The 21,971-nt window shown below is 44.2% G+C and overlaps 2 protein-coding genes across 6 annotated transcripts in view; both read left to right on the top strand.

Moving 5' to 3' along the window:
- myo3b (myosin IIIB) overlaps positions 1-18,293 on the top strand; it is a 74,326-nt gene extending 56,033 nt beyond the window's left edge. For 4 of the 5 annotated variants that reach the window (XM_084443103.1, XM_084443104.1, XM_084443102.1 and 1 more), the window contains 6 exons: positions 2,424-2,454; positions 3,298-3,424; positions 11,975-12,075; positions 12,456-12,502; positions 12,956-13,110; positions 17,839-18,293. In XM_084443103.1, coding sequence (XP_084299229.1) covers positions 2,424-2,454; positions 3,298-3,424; positions 11,975-12,075; positions 12,456-12,502; positions 12,956-13,088 — 439 coding nt within the window. In that variant the 3' untranslated portion in view covers positions 13,089-13,110; positions 17,839-18,293. Of the gene's footprint in view, positions 1-2,423; positions 2,455-3,297; positions 3,425-11,974; positions 12,076-12,455; positions 12,503-12,955; positions 13,111-16,931; positions 17,002-17,838 lie in introns of those variants that run through there. The other variant, XM_084443101.1, reaches the window with a different exon arrangement.
- A 2,018-nt stretch (positions 18,294-20,311) lies between these two features.
- On the top strand, positions 20,312-21,864 carry sp5a (Sp5 transcription factor a; the record flags this gene model as incomplete). The annotated part of the gene is made up of 2 exons (XM_084443632.1): positions 20,312-20,362; positions 20,788-21,864. 2 exons carry the CDS (start codon positions 20,312-20,314, stop codon positions 21,862-21,864), a joined length of 1,128 nt encoding a protein of 375 aa, XP_084299758.1.
- Between the last annotated feature and the right edge of the window lie 107 nt (positions 21,865-21,971).

Below are 21,971 nucleotides of genomic sequence, written 5' to 3'. Positions count from 1 at the left end.
CGTTCCATGTCCCCAGAGCCAGCCTTTGCCGCCCGGGTCCGGTTGCTTGTTCGGGCTGGGCCCGGCCGGGCTCCATGGTAAGCCCGGCCACCAGGCGCTCGCATGCGCTCCAGACGAGGGCCCCGGGCTTCCTCTGGGCCGGGTCTCTCTTCCTTTTAGTTGTTCTGTCATCAGGGTTTTTTTACCTGTAACCCCAGGTAGGGGGGCTAGGGGGTACTACCACTTACTTCTCCATTCTAGTTTTGCACAGAAAACTAGCCACTGCCCTCATATTATATTATGTTGTTAGATCAAAAAACAATCAAAATAAATTAGGTTTTTTTTTTGGGGGGGGGGGGGGGGGGGGCAGGCTTCCCTTGGCATTCAGGAGAAAACGCCACTGCAAGTCTCCCTCATGAGTGGAGACATCTTCTGCAGTCTACATGTCGTTGTTAACAATTTGGGTTCACTACCAGTCCCATACCAGACTGTCAGTCTTGCTTTCACTGCACCAGGAAGCCCACATGAACAACTGGGTGGAATTTAACTGTGTTCTGCTGCCTCGTGAGGTTGTGAGTGGTGGTGTGTAAAACGCAATTTTAGAGGATAAACATCTGTATATGTGTGTTTTATGCTCATTGGCAACGTTCCCTTTCACTACTTGTAAGGAATAAATGAACCCTAAAAAGAAATTGGTTAACCCCAACTTCACTGTGGTTTGGATTTTCCTCTGAAGGTCAGTAGATCGGAGATCCTTCCATCTCTCATCTGTCCTCATAGTCTTCATAAAGAGACCACCAATAGAGACAGCTACAGTCATTGAACTAAAAGGCCTGCATACCTGTCACTCAGCCTCAGCTCTACAGTGGGGTGGGGGTGCTGTCGGTCCAACCACAGGGGGAAAGCTCCACCCCTTGCACCACCTCTCAGTTTTATAAATGTAATAAATATCTTTCCACCAAGATAGCACACTTGTCGGACCACAAATGGGGCTGGGCTCTGTGCTGGTCTCCAGATGTACAAGGCTGGAGCTGAGGAGTGTTTACTCAGCATATGGGCAGGCCAGTCATTAAGAAAGTATGTGCTAAGCAGCGGAACAGCCGCTGAACTAAACAGGACAGCAGCACACATGGTGTCAGGGCTGGAGAGAGCAGGGCTGTTCTCCCACCCCCAAATAGACAAACAAACAAACAACATAGCACTCTCCTCATGTCACTTGTTACTCCAATGGAGTGAGTTGGCAGATAATTGAGATTCCAGCATTTAACTTGTCACAGTTTCTGTACCCTTACTAGTAACTAGTGTTTGAACATTTTAGGTTTAGTCTCTCCACGCTTATTGCTCTTACCAGATTATTATAAGACTCATTTATATCAATGATTAAAGTGATCAGAACTGAATTTAGAATTTGAAATTGAGAGGTATAAAATAAGATCCCACTTATAGCCTATAGAGAGGTAGACTCACGAGTCAACCTGTAAATGCTGCGTTCAACTAGAGACTGAAGACATTTGTCCAGATTTCGTCGCTAAAAGTGTGTGGAAACAATTTGAGAGATTAAAAAAAAAACTGTATTGCAGAACCAATCCAACGTCTTTTGGGCGGTGCTTCCTAATGGGGCGGACAAGGTTGTATTTTGTTTTGATTCTCCACTCTAGTTTTTTTGGAGGACATAATTTCTGGCAAGGCGGCTCTTTCACCCTGTTGGAGTTGTAGGCAGTAGTTCTGATTGGTCGCGTCGGTTTTCAGTGTTCTAGCGATGATTTTCAATGGAGATGTCTCCAGACAGAGATCTCCAAAGTCTGGTATCGCGAAACTAATAGAGAGGAGTCGTGGATTTTGATGTACATTATAACCAAGCATACAGATCTGCGTCTATATAGTAAATGAACAGAAATCATTTGAACTTGACGTTTGGTCAACACGGCATCTCTCCAGACTCAGAGATGAAAATGTGCTTGTTGTATACTCGGTCTGAGAGAAAGCTCTTCTGGGATTTTTTTTCTCAGTGTTTACAATCATATTCCTCAGTGAGAAAACTTCAAACCTCCACTTAGCAATTCTGTTTAATCAGTGTTGGAATTTCTCCATAATAGATTTGTTTTGACATGAATTGGCCCATTTTCATCCTGTAAGATCTACTTTCTCACCTACCTGCTGGTATCCAGCCATCTCTTCTCCCCTGGTGTCTACACATCCATCCAGGTTCAAAGACTTGGATTTGATCACATTCACGTCCATCTATTGCGAAGTCCTAGTAATTACAGTATTACCTTTCAAGTAATCTTTCAGAATGACTTGAACTGAATGGTTACTCTCCATAATGTTTTGTATGTATTATTATTCATCCTATAGCCAGTGAAGATTGAATGTAATATGTATGTACCTAATGTAGGCTACATGTTGCAGGATCAGTCCCTTTCAATCTGTTTTTACCTTCGTAGGTGTAACGACCCACTGAACCGACAGTCGATGGTAAGTTCCTCTCTGTGAAATGAATATTCTTTATGTGCAGCGCGCTTCAGCTCTATGCATACTTCTACAAAGCTGCTTGAACATAGATTATTCTTTGGAGTTTTTGGAGTCTTGAGACAAAAGACTTCTCCTGCTACGAACCCCATCTCGGAGGAGAGACAGGGTGGTACGGGAATGAGAGAATCAAAAGGCTGGAAATTCACAGCTGAGAATAAACGCTCGCTGTTCCCCGAGGTGATTTGTCTTTGCGCTTCTCTTTCTACAGATGTTAGACCCCTTTTTTAGTAAAGACCTGAGGTTCTTTGGTAGCACTTTGATATCCTGCTCGAATTCAATATGTGAAATAGAAGAGCCACTCCGTGACTTGGAGCACATCGCAGTCTTTGAAGTCTGATCCAATTTTTGCTGCTCACCATTTGATGTTGAAAGGATGAAATGAGGAAAACGTACAGTTTTTGCCAGTAACTCTGCTGAGCATATGTAAGATTAAAAAAGCAAAAGTCTGTGGAGGATGTACTTAGAAATGTTAAGCAGATTAATCCTATCCTGTTATTTTATATACCGTTATTTTTCACCCTTCACAATTAAGTCAGTGTGTTGTTTGAAGGTAGGACTAATAAAGGGGCTTGGTTGACTGCATTAGCATGTGATTAACATGGCCAACCGCATTAATAGTTGTGGTTATATGCCTGCAAAAAAAAAAATAGACAAAATGTGAAATACATGAATATGACTGAAGCATGACTAAATCAGAAACACTGTGGGGGCTTGCTTGAACTTGTCTGTTTATCCTGTTCCCACTGACGCTAGTCCTCTGGCTGTGTTTCCGCCTCCCCTTTCAAGGCTGGCCCCGACAGCCAAGACAGACAAGTGAAAGACCACAAGAGAAACAGAGCAGGCAGAGCAGAAGACGGCAAGGTGACGGCTGCCAGGGAGACGGGCAGCCTGCGAGAGACGCAGTGTAAACAAGGTAAGCCCCAGCAGAGAGCTGGCTGGATGCAGGTAATTACACTAAGAGACAGGCCAAATCCTGCCTTAATGGATAAAGTGCCATTTTGAACACAGGACCCTTTTCAACCTTTCATCCCAACCGATCCTCTGCTGCCATTCTTTGTTGACTACAAAGGAAGGCAGCATTATGAGTGATCATTTCTGTGGTGTTTTAATAACCTCGGTCAGCTCATCATAGAAGTCTTGTGATTGGCGCGCGGGGGGGCGGAGGGGGGTTCAGACGTGGCACCAGCACTTCAAAGCCTTAATTCTCCCACACGGCAAGCCCCTTCACTAGAGATCTCATCAATGGCTCTAATAGATCCACATAGTAACGGTGACAAGAAAATACACAAACCCTGATTTGCTGAACATATGTTTGGTTTGCTTTTCGCCCAAGGCGATGAATTGCATTAATTCAGGCAGCCTGGGAGGGAGGCTGAGTGGGTGGCTGAGCAGAGGCCTCCTGATTACGGCCGTCACCCGGGCCCACAGCTACGCCAGCCCGGGAAACAGGGGCCCGGCCCTTCATTAATGTTATTAGAGGGAGTCTGAGGTAAGAGATGAGGGAGGAATGGCGTTTAGCAGTGTGGCTGGGAGATTACGGGGATTAGACCTGATAATGTAACACAGACAGGGCTCTCCAGCAGGCCCGGGATTAGTGTCAGCACGCCGCAGCAGGTCTGGGTTAGATAGCGGCTAATTCTGTAATGCTGGATACAGGTGACCCCCCCCCCACTCTGTAGCATCACTGCAGCTGAGAATGAATTCAGAATGTCGATATGAATTTGGGGGGGGGGGGGGGCGAGGAGGGGTGGCAGGGGGTGGCGGGCTACTGACAGGAGGACTAGTTCTGCTTTAGTTGTGATTTGTTTATTGTAATAATAAATTTTAAGTGTTTTCCGTCTGTTTCATCTATTGTGAAACTCCCTGCTTTGGGCTTAAGAAAGTGGTGTGTGTTATTATAAGTCTGGGACAGAGTTTAAGGAAAATAGTCGTGATCACAACGTCCATTAATGAGGTTTGAAATCCCCTACTCTCTGGAGATCAGGGAGAAGCTTCTCAGCAAAATACTAAATGCTATGATAACAAACAAAAAAAACATTCTCTTTCCCATAAGCCACGGACGTCTCTAATGCTTTACTTGTTTTGTGTGGAGAACACGCAGACTTTCAGGTATTCATCAAGCCCCCCCCATTTATATTCTGAGGTCTGCTCGTGGCTCCGGTTGCTTTCAGGAAACCATATTTGAATATGTTGAGAGAGGCCACGGTGGCTCAGGCACCCAGGGCACACTTTGATCCCCCAGATCTGAGGGCCTTTTTTTTTTTTTATCCCGAGGTTGAACGAGTCATGGAAGCCTGGCCCTGCCAGATGTTTGGAGACCAGGCTTCTTCCTGTATCTCATCCTGCTGTCGCCCCTGGTGATCACCTCAGTTCTGGGGGCTGAGGGTGAACCTGGAGTGTTTCAGGACACCAAGGGAGAAAGCCGAAAATTAGCTCAGGAAATCAAATCCGCTTTGCATTTGGCCCAAAAAACGTTGTGGCATGACCCGGAACCTCTCCCCCCGTGTTTGATGGACGTTAAGTCTTTTCTGAGTAATTTTACTGAGTCCAGCTGTGCTGTGGACCAGGCCAACCCCCTTTTGTGCATGAAACAAAGCACAAGCAAAGGAGATTACCCCTAGCTGAAGAGACGCCTGTTTCAGAGTATGTTCAACACAAGGATAAGGGACTTTCCTCCAGCTTCAGCCAATTCCTACAGCACAGTCTTCGGATGAAGAAGGGAAGGCAGAGCTGACGTGCTTCACAGCCCCTCTCACAGATCTGAAGTGTCAACCTTTGATTTCCACCAGTCTGTCAGTCTCTGAGAACGTAGCACGTACACACGGCGCAGTCATGTAAACAGAGCACTTACAGTGCGATGCTTCTCTACCTGTCTTACAAGCTTGAATATTTATACAATATGAATATGTCTCAGGCATGCGCCACAGAGAGAGAGAGAGAGAGAGCGCTAGTGAGCGCTAGATATGATCAGAGTGCTGCTTTACGCGGCTCTGCATGGGGAACAGGATGGTGCCGGGGATCAGTCAGAGCTGACTTTATGGTTTATGAAAGCTGAGCTACTTATGTTAACAGGCTTTTTGAAGATTAAAGTTGTGGTAAACATACGTGTCAGGAGTGCCATGGTGATAAAGAGGAGTCACAACACACAGACCAATTACCTGCACGTCTGAGAGCACTGCTAACCTGCTCTTTAGAAGAGAGGAGAGGAGAAGAAGAGGGGGAAATGTAGTTAGGGCACGGTACCTTTGAGGTTTCCTAATACTGACTTATTGGTTATAGTTCTTTACGTTCAGTCTGTGGGGTGTCTCAATCGATGTGCATTGATTTTCTCTCAGAGGCCTGAACTTGCTGAGTGCTACTCTGCTACAGCTTGGAGAAGGTCATTGTGAACGTGCTATTAGAACTTTGAGAGGGATAGCTATTAGAACACCGAGAGGTACAGTATAGCTCACTGTAGAGAGGTACAGTATAGTTCACTGTAGAGAGGTACAGTATAGTTCACTGTAGAGAGGTACAGGATAGCTCACTGTAGAGAGGTACAGGATAGTTCACTGTAGAGAGGTACAGTATAGCTCACTGTAGAGAGGTACAGTATAGTTCACTGTAGAGAGGTACAGGATAGCTCACTGTAGAGAGGTACAGTATAGTTCACTGTAGAGAGGTACAGTATAGCTCACTGTAGAGAGGTACAGGATAGTTCACTGTAGAGAGGTACAGTATAGTTCACTGTAGAGAGGTACAGTATAGCTCACTGTAGAGAGGTACAGGATAGTTCACTGTAGAGAGGTACAGTATAGCCCACATTCACTGATACCCCTCACTTCTCTACTGTACCATTCCCAGCTCGCTCGCACCAGCAACCCTGACACCACTTACTTACATGCCCTCCTCTTTGCTGTGCAACCACCACTCTCTGCTCTCACAGCCCAGCCCCTACCACCACCACCAGCCCCATATCAACATGTATCTGCCAGACGAATGATCCACCCTCCCCGTGTTCCTCAGACAAATACTCTCCCTCCCCCCCTCTGTCTCTCGGCCTTTTGATTTATTTGTCTGTCTGCGTGCATCAGAGCGTCTCACCCGGATGCCTGAACACATTCCTACAGTTTTAGGCAAATTACAGACGCACAGCAGCGGCAGCAGAGATTTGGAATGGATAGGAAGCCTTAACTTAACGGAAGGAGTTGCCACTGTCTGCTGCTACCTTCGTAATCCTCTTAATGTCAGCCAGAGTCGTTAACAGGATGTACATCCAAACTACTCATCATCACTATTTCAACTGAATAATCTCTTCAAACATAAAATCAAGGTATATAAGGTGCTACTGTAACTTTTCTTTAATATCTCATAAATGGACCGAATTCTTTTGGAAGCATTTTTTTTATGCACAAATTCACTTTAGTTGACATATTTTAGTTTTCCTCAAGACTGGTCTGGTTTGTGATTCTGCAACTCCTCCTTGCCTAGCATGCCCCCGAGCTGGTGGGTCACACTGATGCGTCCCACACACAATTGACAAATGATGGACTCCCATACAGTCGGAGGGACTTTCCCTACACACAAAGATTTCTTCAGGAGTCAAAGTACCAAATACGCCGTCAGTGGAAATGATTGATTTCAGTGTGAAAAATTGGTTGTAAGTAACAACATCCTCTGCTTGCATTAGTGGAAAACAGATGCAGGAACTGCCCTTTGGAGCATTATCTGCAGAACCTTGTGATTTTCCTAGTGTGCCTTATAACTCAAAGCACATGGGCTACCATTTAACTATGATGTCCCAAATTAAGACATTGGTAATAAATCACAGGGGTCCCGAAAAAGTTCTGGAACTCCTCTTGAAGTTTTACTATAGCTATCTATTCAGGGACTTTCTGTTTGCAATAAACAATGTGTGTGAGTGCGTGTGTGCATTTCCGTGTGTATTTGTGTGTGTGTGTGTATGTGTGTGTGTGTGAGGGGGTTTCTGAGGGAAAGGAGAGGGGTCTGGGCTGCACATGCCTCATTTAGACATCAAAGGAGTTGAGCACTGATGATTTTTCCTTATAATCCATGCCTTTTGGTGCCTTGGCTCCCTCCATCTGAATAAACAAAGCCCAAGTGGTTAACTGTGGTCTGGGAGTAGTCAGGTGATCTAGGCACATGACTCAGAAGGTAAATCAATACGTCTCTAATTTATTCCCCTAAAATCCCTCTTAGCAGACCTTTTATGTTTTTTCTGAGGAGCATTTTGATTTTCAGAGGATTTTAAAAGTGGTATTTAGAGATTTGTTACGAGTCATCTTCACGTCTTTGAAAATGAAAGAAACGCCTATCTCAAAAATAATTCTCACCTTTTCTTTCCTTTTTTTTTATCTCAACATGCGCGTACAAATATGCAAGTCTCTTGAAAAGAACCCTAAACTCTGCTGGGCTTCTGATTGGGAAAAATCAATATTGTATGAATTACTCTGCTTCTGTATTCTCCGTGGGCCATAATTCCTCCCCACACAAAACATCAGACGTGTCCCGCGATCATTTAGCAGCCATGATGCAAGCTGTCTGACCCCGTCCCAGGTTCTTCCTGGGTCCAGGCTGTCCTTTGCCAGGAGCCAGTTTGGCAGCCTGCATGCCTGAGAGATATCTGCAGGAGCAGCATTCCTCTGGGGCTGGCCCGGATCAAATGGCAGTGATTTCACAGAGGCGGAGATGGGAAGGCTGACCCGTCGTCTGATCTGCTACACGCTTTAATCGCTGCGGGTCGGCCAGGATAAACAGGGATGTTGGAAACGTAGAGCTGTGTGTCTTGAGCCCTGGACTGCATCAGAACCCCGGGACATCCAGCTGGACGTGGGAGCAGCCAGGATCCCCTCAGTCTGTCACCCTGAAGGGACTCCTCTCACCCCAGACCCCCATGATAAACCCCCTGCATTAAGATGTAATGCTGTTAGGAGTCAGTGATTTAGCTTGAACAGCTGTATGGTTTCACAGTCGTTTTTTTTTTTTTTTTTCTTTTAAGAACTTGAACCTACGAGGGCATATCAATTATCAAGACTATTTGTCAGTCAACAACAACAACAACAACACACTAACTAGTAGTGTAGAGGAAAAACTTGTTTTTATATATACTTGATAGCACATATTTTGTTGAACAGTTCACACTTCTGTGTGGTTCCATTAGTCCGCAGTATGTCTACATTATGAAACTTTGTTCAAGGCCGTCAGGATTCATTAAAAGTGATTGAGGGCTTTGATGCAGTCTCTGGGGAATTTTAAATTTGCTTATCAAACCCCTTTCAGACATCATTAGCAAAACAATGTTCCACATACAATAATTTTCTTAAAAGTAAAAGGTGATTTATTCAATCTTGGACAATAGACAAAATGCTCTTGTTTGGGGGAGTCTGATTATTTAATCAACTGTGGTTATTTCACATTCTTTGGATATTCAAAGCAACATACAGACACCGTGGTAGTAGGAAATGACCCCAGTTAGATATTACCACAGCCTCTCTGCTCATAGCCAGAGACTCAACCAATGCACATAATGATTGTTCAAGTACAGTATTGTGCCCCATTCTATTTGCACAGAAGGTTTTGCCTAGCTCACCGTACAGTATGCACAGATGCGCTTGTTGGTATATTACTTTATGCAGACGATATCATTTTACTAGCTGAATGTGAACAAGACCTGCTAAACATCGTTGCTGTCAGGTGTTGGAAATGGAGACTTGTGATAAACCAGGAGAAAACACAAATTGTTCATTTCAGGAAACAATCTGTGGAAAGGCATCCATTCTCATTTAACTTTGGACCTGTAATATTGGTATATTAGCATACAAATATCTTGGCCTGACCTTGGATGAACACCTGACCTTTAAAGAAGCCATATACATGTATGTTTAATCTGGTTCAGCCGGCTGAGTATTGGGCTCAGTACTGAGCAAAGTGAAAACCAGTAAAGACAGGATTTCATTCATTTACACAATTGTATACTTCCTGTGTACACTATGTGCTATCTCTGATGTTGCAGCTGGTGTCTGGGTTTTAATGAACAGGCAAAATCGAATACTGTTTAGTACAGGGCTATCCGTTCATTTTTGGGAGTCCATAAACTCACGCTAATTTTGGCCTTCTGTGGTGACATGGGATGGAAACCTTCAAACATTAGATACAAATGTGAGATTCTTCATCTATGGAATAGACTGGTAAATACACTGTATGCATGAACATAGGCTCACTAGAAAGATTTTTATTTGGGAAACATCTAATGAATACTTACCCCTGGCCCAATGAGGTAAAATCTCTATTTTCTATGACCGAGCTATCTTATTTTTCATAATAGACTGATGTAATATCCAAGCTATTAGACATAAATTGTTCCCACTGAAAAATGGTTGGTAGACGTATGGTATAAGGCCAAATTATTAAACATATCATCTTATAAAAAACAACTATATGTTGAAAAAAAAATCTCTGTGCTCAACTGTGTTCAGGTACTCTATCTCTAGCTTTGGAAACAGGCAGGTTCAGCGGTGTCCTAGAGGATGACAGAGTCTGGTTGATGTGCAATTTGAGAGAAAATAAAAATGAGACCCAATTTATGTTCTATTGTCCCTTATATGATGAAATGAGAGATATAGCCTACTTTTTAGTAGAATGAGTTTGATCTCCGATAGCTTGTATTATGTAGATGACCATGAAAAACTTGAACTGTGCTTCAGAAAAGGAACATTTCAAATAGCAAATTTAATTAGTATTTTTCAGTTGTAGTTTGTACTATATGTATTTTGTTTTTCCTTGATATGCCCACAATGCAATAATGTAGTGTGTTATAAGCCCATGCGGGCTGGGCACCTTGAGTGCACAACACTATAATAAACATATATCATATCAACATGTACTCACATTTTGAATAGGAAACATAACAGGAACATTGTTGGCCACATCCTGTATATTGTACCTAAGTTAAATTAAATTTCCTGATTCCCTGAATCCACTAAATGTCAAGGATACAATGATGTCCTTCAAGGTGTGGATGAATAAGATCCAAATCTGAGGTGCAGACAGACAGAAATGATGGTATCTTCACGGGCATCTCCAAAGTGTGAATTTACTAAACTTTGAATAACATGAAGAAGGCAGTGGGAGAGGGGAAAGACTCTGGGCTTTGATATAGAGGACTGAGATAAGATGAGGTCTGTTCAAAGTGAGTACAAAGTAGTAGTGTTAAGCTGGAAGAAGTAAACGCAGCTTTGGTCAAGGTTTGGAAACGGAGGTAACAGATGATGAAGGAGTGTCCTGTCTCAGTAGGAACCAGCAGGGAAAGATGAAACGCAGACTACCATTTAATATAGATGCTTTGTTGTATAGGTACAGTATCTGGGTTTTAAAACACATGTTCACAACTCATACATCTTGAACGTAAAGTATATCGTATCGTAACATCGGATGCCTCCTTAATTCTCTCATGTTTGATTAATCAGGTGATTGTATAAGAGCTCATTATCTAACTGGAAAACCAGCCTTGATATACTGTATCACACCGTGGGTATTATAAATAATAAATACTAACTTGAACATGAGGGGTAAACAGCGTTGAATTGGCAACGCTACAGTCACCTGCTCCACGAGAGGAAACCACGTTTCAGTCATTGAGGAGCTGCTGCTGCAGAGCATGAATGGAGCTGGTTTCCCTCCCACAGCCTGATCCAGTGGGATGGGATCAAGCGCTGCCCTGTGGCCCGGTGCTGTTCTGTTGTTAGAGCACAGGGCTTGGATCTCACCACGGTGTCCGTCCCCACTGGGACGATACAGATGCAGAAAATGCACGCGATCAAACTCGAATAAAATGATCGACTAAAGCCTCGGATACACTAGAAGACTTTCACAATCTTAATAGATTATGAAATGACTGGGAGTATACACTAGACGACTAGCTTCTGCTGATGACAACTGAAAAACTGGGTATTGCACATACCCAGTTTGGGTATCGCACAATGACTGGACCAACGAGTGACGAGTTTACACTACACGATTGCGTCCAGAATCTGCTCAAAAATATCAAACATGTTTGATATGCTCCGACTCGGATCGGGAGAAGTCTGTTCTCATCATACACTTGCCGATTTAAATCTGTACCCCTCATACACTTACAGATTTCTGTGCCAAATTGCCACTCCGACTACCCCCAACCAGTGCTAGGACAGAGTCGGCAGGATTGTGAATCATGTATAAAATCGGGCATAATATCTTGTAGTGTATCCTCAGCTTAAATGGCATATATCAATATTATAAGATATCATGTGTGTGCTGTCCGTGCACCATGTGGCAGTGTGTGTTTTTTTAGCAGGGGATGGAGATACTATTGCTATGTTGGTGGTAGCTGTTGCTGCTGTTGTTGTTGTTGCTGTTGTTGTTGTTGTGGTGGTGGTGAGAGCAGCTCAGTGGGATGCACGTGTGTGATGTCTCTGTTCTGTCTCAGGTCCAGTGGTGAAGCTCCAGCAGAGAACCCCACGCCGGCGGGGCCTGCAGCCCAAGCTGCTCAACAGCCCCGAAGACAGCCTCTACTACAACCAGCTCAATGTGAGTTCAAAGTGGCGAGAAAGGCCTTTTGTCTGACTTTTGGTTCCAGATGATAATACAATTAAATGTACCTGTGCCAGACCCCGGAGCCCCACCCCCGCACTTCTCTGCCTCTTGTCTTGAACATGTGCTTATGTTCTTTATCTCCTTCTTTCATGTCAGGATGTCTGCCTTCACGGTGAATAATTGATGTGGTTTATCAAAGCTGAGCAAGATGCATGCTTCATCAGGCTCACTTGAGCCCTTTGATCAGAAAAAATTATGCTGTGACTTCTGATATTATCAGCATCTGCTCGCATTCAACACAAAATCACTTTGAATTAAAAATTAATGACTCTCTCTGCTCATCTTTTTGACTGTGCTCTTGGCCCTTTCCTCAGAGAACTCTGGATTACCAGGGGAGCCAGAGGAAGCTGAAGAAACTTGGGTAAATAACTGCTTTCCTTCTTACAGCAGCTCCAAACAGAGCAGGCCCTTTGTGGAATAGGAGAATCCAGAAATGGATTTTGTTTTTCATATCATGTAAATGGAGTGTTGGAAATAACAGGCTTTTTATGAGCGGCTCGTTGGCGTCACTGCTGATGAGGTTTCCCCATTAAGGCATTGTCAGCATTCTCATTTTAATTGTCAAAGGCCTGCCTGGTAGGCTATTTGTTAAAGATGTTGTGGTTTAGTCTAGGGGGTCAGTATGCTAAAGAGGAACGTTAACTCTTAACTGATTTATGTAGCTGTTAGATAATGTCTTTTAGCTGACAACTTTATATTTTCAGAGATGAAAGCCATGCATTTGCCATAAAGCAGTCTTAACCTCATGTACATAGGCTCTCCATCTCGCACGTTCCTGTCTTTCACCACACTCTGTCTTTCTTTCTCATCACAGCCAAATCAAAGTGCTGGATGGAGAGGATGAGTACTACAGATTACTGTCCGCTGTGGACTCCATCCCTGAGGAGGACTGCGTGGCTGCTCCCCCTCCCAGCCTGTCTAGAGGGCCTCTCGTCAGCCAGAGCTGAGCCTCACCACCCCGGTCAACCGGTAAGACGACGGCAGCACCAGACAGACAGACAGACACAGACAGACAGACAGACAGACAGACAGACAGACAGACAGACAGACAGACAGGCAGGCAGACAGACAGACAGACAGACAGACAGACAGACAGACAGACAGGCAGGCAGGCAAGCAGGCAGACAGACAGACAGACAGACAGACAGACAGACAGACAGACAGACAGACAGACAGGCAGGCAGGCAGGCAGGCAAGCAGGCAGGCAGGCAGGCAGACAGACAGACAGACAGACAGAAACTGTGTCTAACATAAACCTCTGCACATGGATACTGGTGGTTATAACATAAGTGTCCAGTTTTACAAATTGTCTCTGGACATGATTTTATTTCCAATGGTTAAAATGGTTCTGTTGGAAACACAGTTACTGAAAAGGAAACGGGGTTCGGAGACAGATCGATGGTCCCATGGATAGCTTTTGCTCTTGGTGAAGCTCTGTGATTTCTTAGCACAAGAATCTCCCCATACCTAACCCTGACAGTCCGGCTGACTCCAAGCTAGACCCCACTCTGAATTTCACCCTGAAGTACAGGAGTCATCTTTTAAGATGTGAAGAGCGGGAAATGCAGGGCTGGCGAGTTGATTTGTGGCGATGTTGTTGTTTTTTTTTCTTCAATTTGCATATCATTTACTGCATCTCCCTTTGTTGACACCCCAGGGCCCGGGAAGAGATTTTGATCTTAATAGGAAGAGTAGGGTGGTATGACTGAAGATCCCATCCTCCTACACTCTACTGAAGAAAAAACAACCATGAGAGCTCTGTGGGGAAGGCAGGGCCGGCCGGAGTTAGTTCCAGGTTCCCCCTGGTTCCTGTGAGGCCTCCGGTGGTCATCAGAGCAGAAGGTTTGGAACAGTAAAGGTCAAACCTGGGTGGTACTTCTATATTTAGTGAGTGGTGAGTGACTAGTGTCACCTAAAACAATGACAGGAACTCTTATTTAATTGCTTTAAGATGGGCATTTCAAACATATAGAGTATATTTTTAATATATTAAAATACATATATTTAATACAATTTAAACATAATATTTCCCAGCTCAGCGCTGCTCAAGGAGCAAGTCCAAATTGAAAATGCTTAATTGCAAGAAATCTAGCCCAGCCCATTGGCCACAGTATAATGTGGCATCGCAGTTAGTTCAAAAGTGATTCACCTCCGGTTGTACGGCCGCAGATCCAGCAGTAATTAAAATACTCCTCGTACATTACTCCCTTACTGGGGATATTTCCCTCCTCAGACGAGCAGTCCTGAAATAGGTCACCCCAGCACCCTGTAGAGCATCTTAAAAGTACACTGAATCAATTAAGTGTGATCATGCTCCCCTGATTATTTTGGCCCTGTTTCACCACGGAGAGAGGAATTTCAAATAGGCTTCGCTAGTTTGAATAACAAGGTTGGACCGTGGTGACATATGGTGTGTGCTGCTGTAGTGGGTGTTTCTTCCCCCGATTTTTTCTCTGCCAAATTAACTCCCTGGCTGATTGCTCGACTTAGCATATTATAAAAGGAGATGTGGGTCTGTGTGTGTGTGTGTGTGTGTGTGTGTGTGTGTGTGTGTGTGTGTGTGTGTGTGTGTGTGTGTGTGTGTGTGTGTGTGTGTGTGTGTGTGTGTGTGTGTGTGTGTGTGTGTTTTACTACCTTGGTTGGTTGATGATGCATTATCCTCTTACGGCCTGGTCGACCGGCTCAACAAAACATGACTGTAGTTGGAGCTGCAGGTGATCCACCCAGCAGATCTCAGATCAGTCACAGACACATGTGGACCCAGAGACTGAGACACGTCAACATGCAAGGCATGCCACCTGTTTTGTTTAATACCTCTTCATAAACCCGGCTCCCTCTTGTTTTCCCTCATTAAATCTGACTGCATCTGGTGTGGGAGAGGGCTCTTTAATGTGGCTTTCCCAACCACCAATGTTATTCTTGCCATTCGAGCTATTTGCTCCAAACACTGTGCTTTCATTAAAACCTACATCCATCGCAGCCTGAAACATTCATATCCAAATGTGTTCAGCACCTTTCTGATATCACGAGCTGCAGCCTCAACAAAACGACAAGAAGCCTTTATTTTCTACAGGAGCGTACTTACCTTTTCTCCTAATGGTGATTTCTCACTTCAAAGAGGAAACGCGATGAGGCTAACATTGTCCCTTTTCTTCTTTTCTTCTCTCCTTGGAGTTCAAAGGGAGAGTTTGAATACCGAACGTTTCTTGTGCAGTCTTTTCAGATACACCCTGTTCCAATGCAGTATGTGCTTTTGATATACAGCTGTTTAGCTTTTGAATTACAGTTTCAAACTGCCGCTCTCTAATAGTGAATATAATGGTGCGTAGTGTTTATAACTTTGGTGAAGGATTAATGGGGAGGTTCTAAGTGTGTAATGTTTTTTTGTGTGTGTTATTGCTCCGGTGTGTTTTGGTGTGAGTGCTTGAGGGGAGGGGGAGAGCAGGTGTTTTAGAGTCTCCACCGGCAGGACGTTATGAAACTCCTAGCAAGCTAATGATTGATGCCAAAGAAATGGACAGGCATGAGGCGTCAAACAGATGTCAGATGTATTGAGAGATCTATACTGAACAACATTCCCTAAAGACTGCATTAATAAAGAAAGTGTTTGAGTGGAGGAGAGAGAAAGAGAGAGAGAGAGAAGGAGATGAGCATAGAGGAAGCAGATAAAAGCGCCTGTTGAGTATGCACATCAAAGGGATCTTAATGACAAGGGATGCCATTAGGGTTACGCTGGCTTTTGTTTCAGCTTCCTCACACCTGCAATTTGTTGAGAGTTATTCTATGCACAGTTGAGTTGTTAAAATTTGCATGAATATAAAATGCACGAGGGGATAGTGGCTTTCTAAGAAAGTTTCCTTCCTCTTAATGTTGGTGAAACAAAATTACAGCTGGAATTTCCTTTGAAGTGTTACAGCTACTACAGTGCTGTGGTTGCTTAGCCACACGACGTGATATAAGGCTTGCGATGGACTGCCTACAAGATCACTGACACAAGATCACTGCCTACAAGATCACTGAAACAAGATCACTGAAACAAGATCACCTACAAGATCACTGAAACAAGATCACTGCCTACAAGATCACTGAAACAAGATCGCCTACAAGATCACTGACACAAGATCACTGACACAAGATCACTGGCACAAGATCACTGGCACAAGATCACTGGCACAAGATAACTGACACAGTGTAAGAGGGGAGGGGGGAAACACTTCCATCCTCTATATCATGACATTTGTTTACTTAAAAGTTTTTTTTGTGTGCCTCTGGTGCTGGAATGGGGTTTGACAAATCAGAGCGTGAAATTGTGATTAGCCTCTCTGAGTCTGTGGGCCAAGCAGGGGTACTTGGCCAAAGGTGTAACCTGTTTTGTTTTGCCTCGGCATTGCTCACCCAGATGGTGGGACCAGCTGCCATTGAATAAACGCTAGGCGGGTAACAGTGTGAGAATCGCGCGGCCTTGTTTTAGTTCGCTGTGCAAAACAGAGAAATCTGCCACTCTGCCAGGAGGCAGAGGGACACGACACCTCATGAAGTAACCTTTTAGTTGAGGGCAAAGTCAGATAAATGTGTCCAGGGAAATGAAAACTGGTCAGGCTGCGTACTTGTAACGTTAGGTTCAGCTATTCAACGTTTCCCCTCAGACAATATCAGCCCTCATTGACAATATCACACGGGCGTGCACTAAGTCTTAAAGAGGTGCTTTTGTCCTCAGCATCTTACGTGCTGCTCACACTGTATAATTACAGTATTTGATATGTCTGTCTTCCCCCCATCTCCCTCTGAAGATCACTGTGGGCTTTAACCCTGAGAGTTGCGGTGGGAGGGGAGAATTTCCTGCTCAGAGGCCGGATTACCACACCCGGGGTGGGCTGAGGGTAGGTGAGATGACCTGCCCGCCCCCCGTGACCCTGGGCCAGCCTACTCACTGCCAAGGCTTTGCTCTTTGCTCTTGAATATGCAGAGATCCCCCACTTCACAGGTCGGAGGGAGCAAAAGGAGTTGTATCGCATTGCAGGAAAAATCTTGAAAATTAGTGGGACCAAAGTTGGAGCTCGTCTGTGTTGGGGGCTGCGAACAATGGCAGCTTTCTGTCAGAGAGCGACTTCAAAGGTCTACTGAGTGACTGCTCCGAGTTCTACTTTGTTGTAGATCACTGAGGAAATTCACAGATGTTTTCTCATACGAGACACCATTATAGCGGCTCAAGTACCCAGTAGCCTCGAGCGTCTGTCTCTCTCTCTCCCTCTCTCTTTCCCACACACACACACACACACACACACACACACACACACACACACACACACACACACACACACACAGGCATACTGTACACACATCTCTCTCACTCTCTCTCTCTCTCCCCACCCCCTCCCCTCTCTTTCTCTCGCATGTCTCTTGTGGGAGACAGATGTGGAACCTGTTTTCTCTCCAACTGTCCAGAGAATATGAAAAGTTGAAAGAGGGGTTCATGTTCTGGCATCGCCCCCAACTCCCTCAAATGTACAGTTCAGTTCTCACTGTCAATTTGCTAAATTCTTCTAGACCGGATGCAACTCTACTTGCCCTTACTGATATGAGAGGAATATTTGTGACGTATAAGTGAATACTTTATTAATTACAGAGAGAAACAAGGATAGTCTTGTTTTCAGCTAGTGGCACATTGTTCATGGGATTTGTTGCTTTCTGTTTCAGATTGCCTTCCTCTCTGATGTGAACCTCAACCAAAAGCAACTGCATCATCCATATTATATGAACTGTAACATTATTGTGTACAAACTTATTTATTTGATGTGAAAGACGTTTTGTAAGTGTAAAGATTGTGTGTTTACAGATTAGCTTCTTTCTTTCTTCGACCAAGTGAAGCTGTTATGTAGGCTAATGATCCATGGTCCTCATTCATGTTGTGTCCTGTACAGTAAATTGTAATAAAGATGTAAATAGCACTTGCTTATCATACAGTATCAGCTAGAAAGTTTGTCCTCTGTCTCTACAAGTCGTATGTTTTATATTCATGTTTTCAACGCTATATGCTTGTCAGAATTGTGTACTTTGAGAAGAGTATCAGTAGTACAGGTCGGTGTACTGAAAGCATAGCCTTTGTCATTTCATCAGTGCTCACTATCTTTGTATCAACATTCTTTTGTACCATAAAGGGAATAAAACTATTCAAGTTTTACTTGGAGAGAAGCTGTCTTCAGGGGCTCTTGTTGATTCTGCTTTTGTCCTTATACCTTTCCCGACTGCACTTTTTAGATCTCCACATAGTCTACATTATGTGAAAATTCCATATACAGTACCAACTGATCCAAGCTTACTTGCCTCAGCTGAGGCCATTATTATTATTGTTATTATTATTATTATTATTATTATTATTGTTGTTTATTTTTTTACAGCAGATAAGGTAGAATTATGAACAAGCCATCTTGGCCTGGCCTCCTCTCTTAACCATTAATGTAAAGGAGGGTCTCTATGGAGAGGTCCAGAACACCAGGGCTGCCCTACAAGCTCCTGCAGCCTTGTGCTTTCCAGAGAGACGCCCCAGCAGGACTCCCCTGGTCCCCATGACTGAGGAGCACTGGGAGAGCCACTGGGAACACTAATCCCTTCAAAGGAACACATCTAATTCAAAACTAGTTGAGAGGACAGTGATTGTTTCTGCAGGGAAGCAGATCAAGATCTCTGCGTGATACAGAAAACTTCCAGCGCTGCAGTGTAAGTTGACAACAGTATCACAAATGATTTCTTTATATCTTAAAATCAATTTGCCACAGCCACTGTCACTGTGTGAGTGTGTGTGTGTATCTATGCATACTCAGAAAGTATTGTTTTGTTGTGCCCACATTATAATGTTGATGAAGTGTTTGTGTTGCGCGTTATGATGTTGTGTTATGTTGTGTGTGGAGGCAAATAAAGCTTTGATTGATTGATTGATTGAGGCAGAGATACGGGTGGAGTTTAAGACTTTCTACTGTCTTGAGGATGATAACTCCTCCCTCCAGACTTGCTACTCTGGCTCAGGGCTTCTAGGAAAGGACGACTTAATGGAGACATCACCCATTCTATACGTGCCACTTCTGATACCTAGATCAATGGAAGCTTTTAACATGGATACTGAACGTGTTTTTTGAGCTCAAGATAAATATTTAACTAGCAAGGTAGGCTATATTCTACCCTCCTAGTTAACTAACATGGTAGTCTACAGACTAGCCTACTAGTTGCAGTTGAGCTACTGGACTTTCATCTTTCCTTACATCTATTCTAAAGGGGCAAGTTTGTTAGAACGTGACTTAATTGAGTAAAAAAACAATTCGTCTTGGATTTTTTACCCCATAATTTGATTGTTTATAATGTTACCCCCCCCCCCCCCCAAAGACACATGGTCTATTGCCTTAAGTGATAATAATTATATGTACAACTGCTTTCCCTCCCATAAAAATATATTATCTAACAAATTAAGAGAAACTAAACACATTGTTAAGAAAAAAAAGTGTAAAGCAATGTTTCAGAGAGACCTGAACTTTGTGTTGAGTCACTAGATTTGGTCTGATTCCTTCTCCTGAACTTATCAAACAGCTCTGGCGGGAGATCTCCAGAGATAACAATGTCACATTGTCACACAGGGCTCTGCTACAAATCCTTAATTACAAAAAGAGGATCAGATGACTACAGCATCCAATGCCGGGGTCTCCAGGCGGCGTGGGGGGCTTTGATCAAGAAAATCCAATTATTTGTGTATATACATTTCCCACATAGTGATTACTTCATTAATTGTCCCGCCTTTATCTCCTCCCTCCCCTTCCCCCCTAATAATCAGCTCCTTTATCCAGACCAACAAACACACCATAGGAGCTTTGTGGATTCAAAGGATTTGCTTTCCCCCCTCAAAGAGCCGCTATCCTTTGATGATTGGGCAGCGGCAAACTTCAAAGTAATAAATCTTATTTCTGACTGGCTGGCGGCCCACCAAAGTCCTTATCAAATTCTAAGTGATCCCTCACTCTGCAGATAGACCGAGGATATCTCGAGGAGAGGAAGTATTGAGAGTCAAGACCTCACGACGTGAAGACCTTTTTCCACGATTTTAACATTTTTTTTATATATATATTTTCATCTCAATTAGTTTTTATTTTGGTCTGTTTTCACCAAGAGGGGCGAGGAAGTTATCATGGCAGCAGTGGCTGTACTGAGGACTGAAACTCTACAGGCTTTTCTTCAGGTTTGTTCTCGAATTTCGTCTCATTTGAATCATTCTTGTAGCTAATATATGATGGTCATGTTTAAAACGCGTTGGCTATGTTTCTTAAGAGTTATTGATCGGTAGGCTACTATTTAACTGACGCACTCGTAATTTGGCTATGAAGCTAAAAATAACCCTGGAAGTGGTGGACACAGTGCAAGATTATTGCATTTTTATGCGAATGGATATTGACATTCGCAAAGAGCAATTTTAGATAATCAGTAAGAAACAAACCCCAAAATGACAATAGGCTATAGCCTAATGATGAGATAGAGTCCAACGAGGGAAACTTTGTTTCCAACTATTTGTAATGTAGGCAACATGACCAATGCCTCCTAATTAAGTTGAAGATAAAGACCCAACACTTCAGCGTGGTTTTTAAATAGTTTATTTTGCCCATCTAGGATCGTACTCCAAACTCCTCTCCAGAGAACTGCAAACACTCTCCGCTGGCGCTCCTGGCTGCCACTTGTAACCGGATCGGACACCATCACGGATCCAGTCCGGCAGATTTCCTCCAGGTTCCCTATGACACCACCTTAGGTTCCCCGTCGCGTATTTTTCACCCGTGGAGTAGCGAGGGGAACCATCAAAGCACTCTGTCAAGCAATTCAACTTTCGGACTATCTTCTAAATCCCAGATCACTGCGCACATCCAAAGCTCGTTTACTTCCCACCACGAGCTCCCTCTCACCCCCCCCGCGGACCCCTCGTACCCCTATGACTTCTCCCCTGTGAAGATGTTGCCTTGCTCCATGCAGTCTCTCCAGTCCACCTGTCCACCCACCTACGTCCCCGCTGTCTCTTACGCAGCGCCGACGTCCATTCCAGCTGCGATGCCAGGGTTCGTGACGGGACACTCCGGCCTGGTGCACCAGCAGCAGAGACAGCTGTCCCCGAACCCCGGGGAGGATATTCCGTGGTGGAGCCTCCAGCAGGGTAACCACGTCAGTCATCCTACATCTCTGGGTCCCCATCGTTTCCAGCTGCAGAGGGGCTTGGTGCTGGGGCACACGGACTTTGCGCAGTATCAGACCCAGATCGCTGCTCTCCTTCACACCAAGTCACCCCTCGCAACCGCCCGCAGGTGTCGTAGATGCAGATGCCCAAACTGCCAATCCTCAGCCTCTAACGACGAGCCCGGGAAGAAAAAGCAGCACATATGCCACATACCAGGATGCGGGAAAGTGTATGGCAAAACGTCCCACCTCAAAGCGCACCTCAGGTGGCATTCAGGAGAGCGACCGTTTGTTTGTAACTGGCTCTTCTGTGGTAAGAGCTTCACCCGCTCCGACGAGCTGCAGAGACACCTGAGAACTCACACGGGAGAGAAGCGCTTCGTCTGCCCGGACTGCTGCAAGAGGTTCATGAGGAGTGACCATCTGGCAAAACATGTCAAAACTCACCAGAACAAAAAAATCAAGTGTCATGACAAGACACTCGATCACGTAAAAAGGGAAGATATGAGGAATATGTTGTAGCCCACATTAGTCATTTGATTAGTATTCACTATAGTGCAATAACAGTCCTATGCTTAGTTGAAGTACAAAGTAAGCTACATTACATTATAATTAGACTATTTTGTTTA

This window comes from Borostomias antarcticus (assembly GCF_949987555.1).
Source record: "Borostomias antarcticus genome assembly, chromosome: 9".
NCBI classification, from domain to species: Eukaryota; Metazoa; Chordata; class Actinopteri; order Stomiiformes; family Stomiidae; genus Borostomias; species Borostomias antarcticus.
The sequence above is the reverse complement of the archived record's forward strand: the minus strand, read 5'-3'. Positions and strand labels throughout refer to the sequence as shown.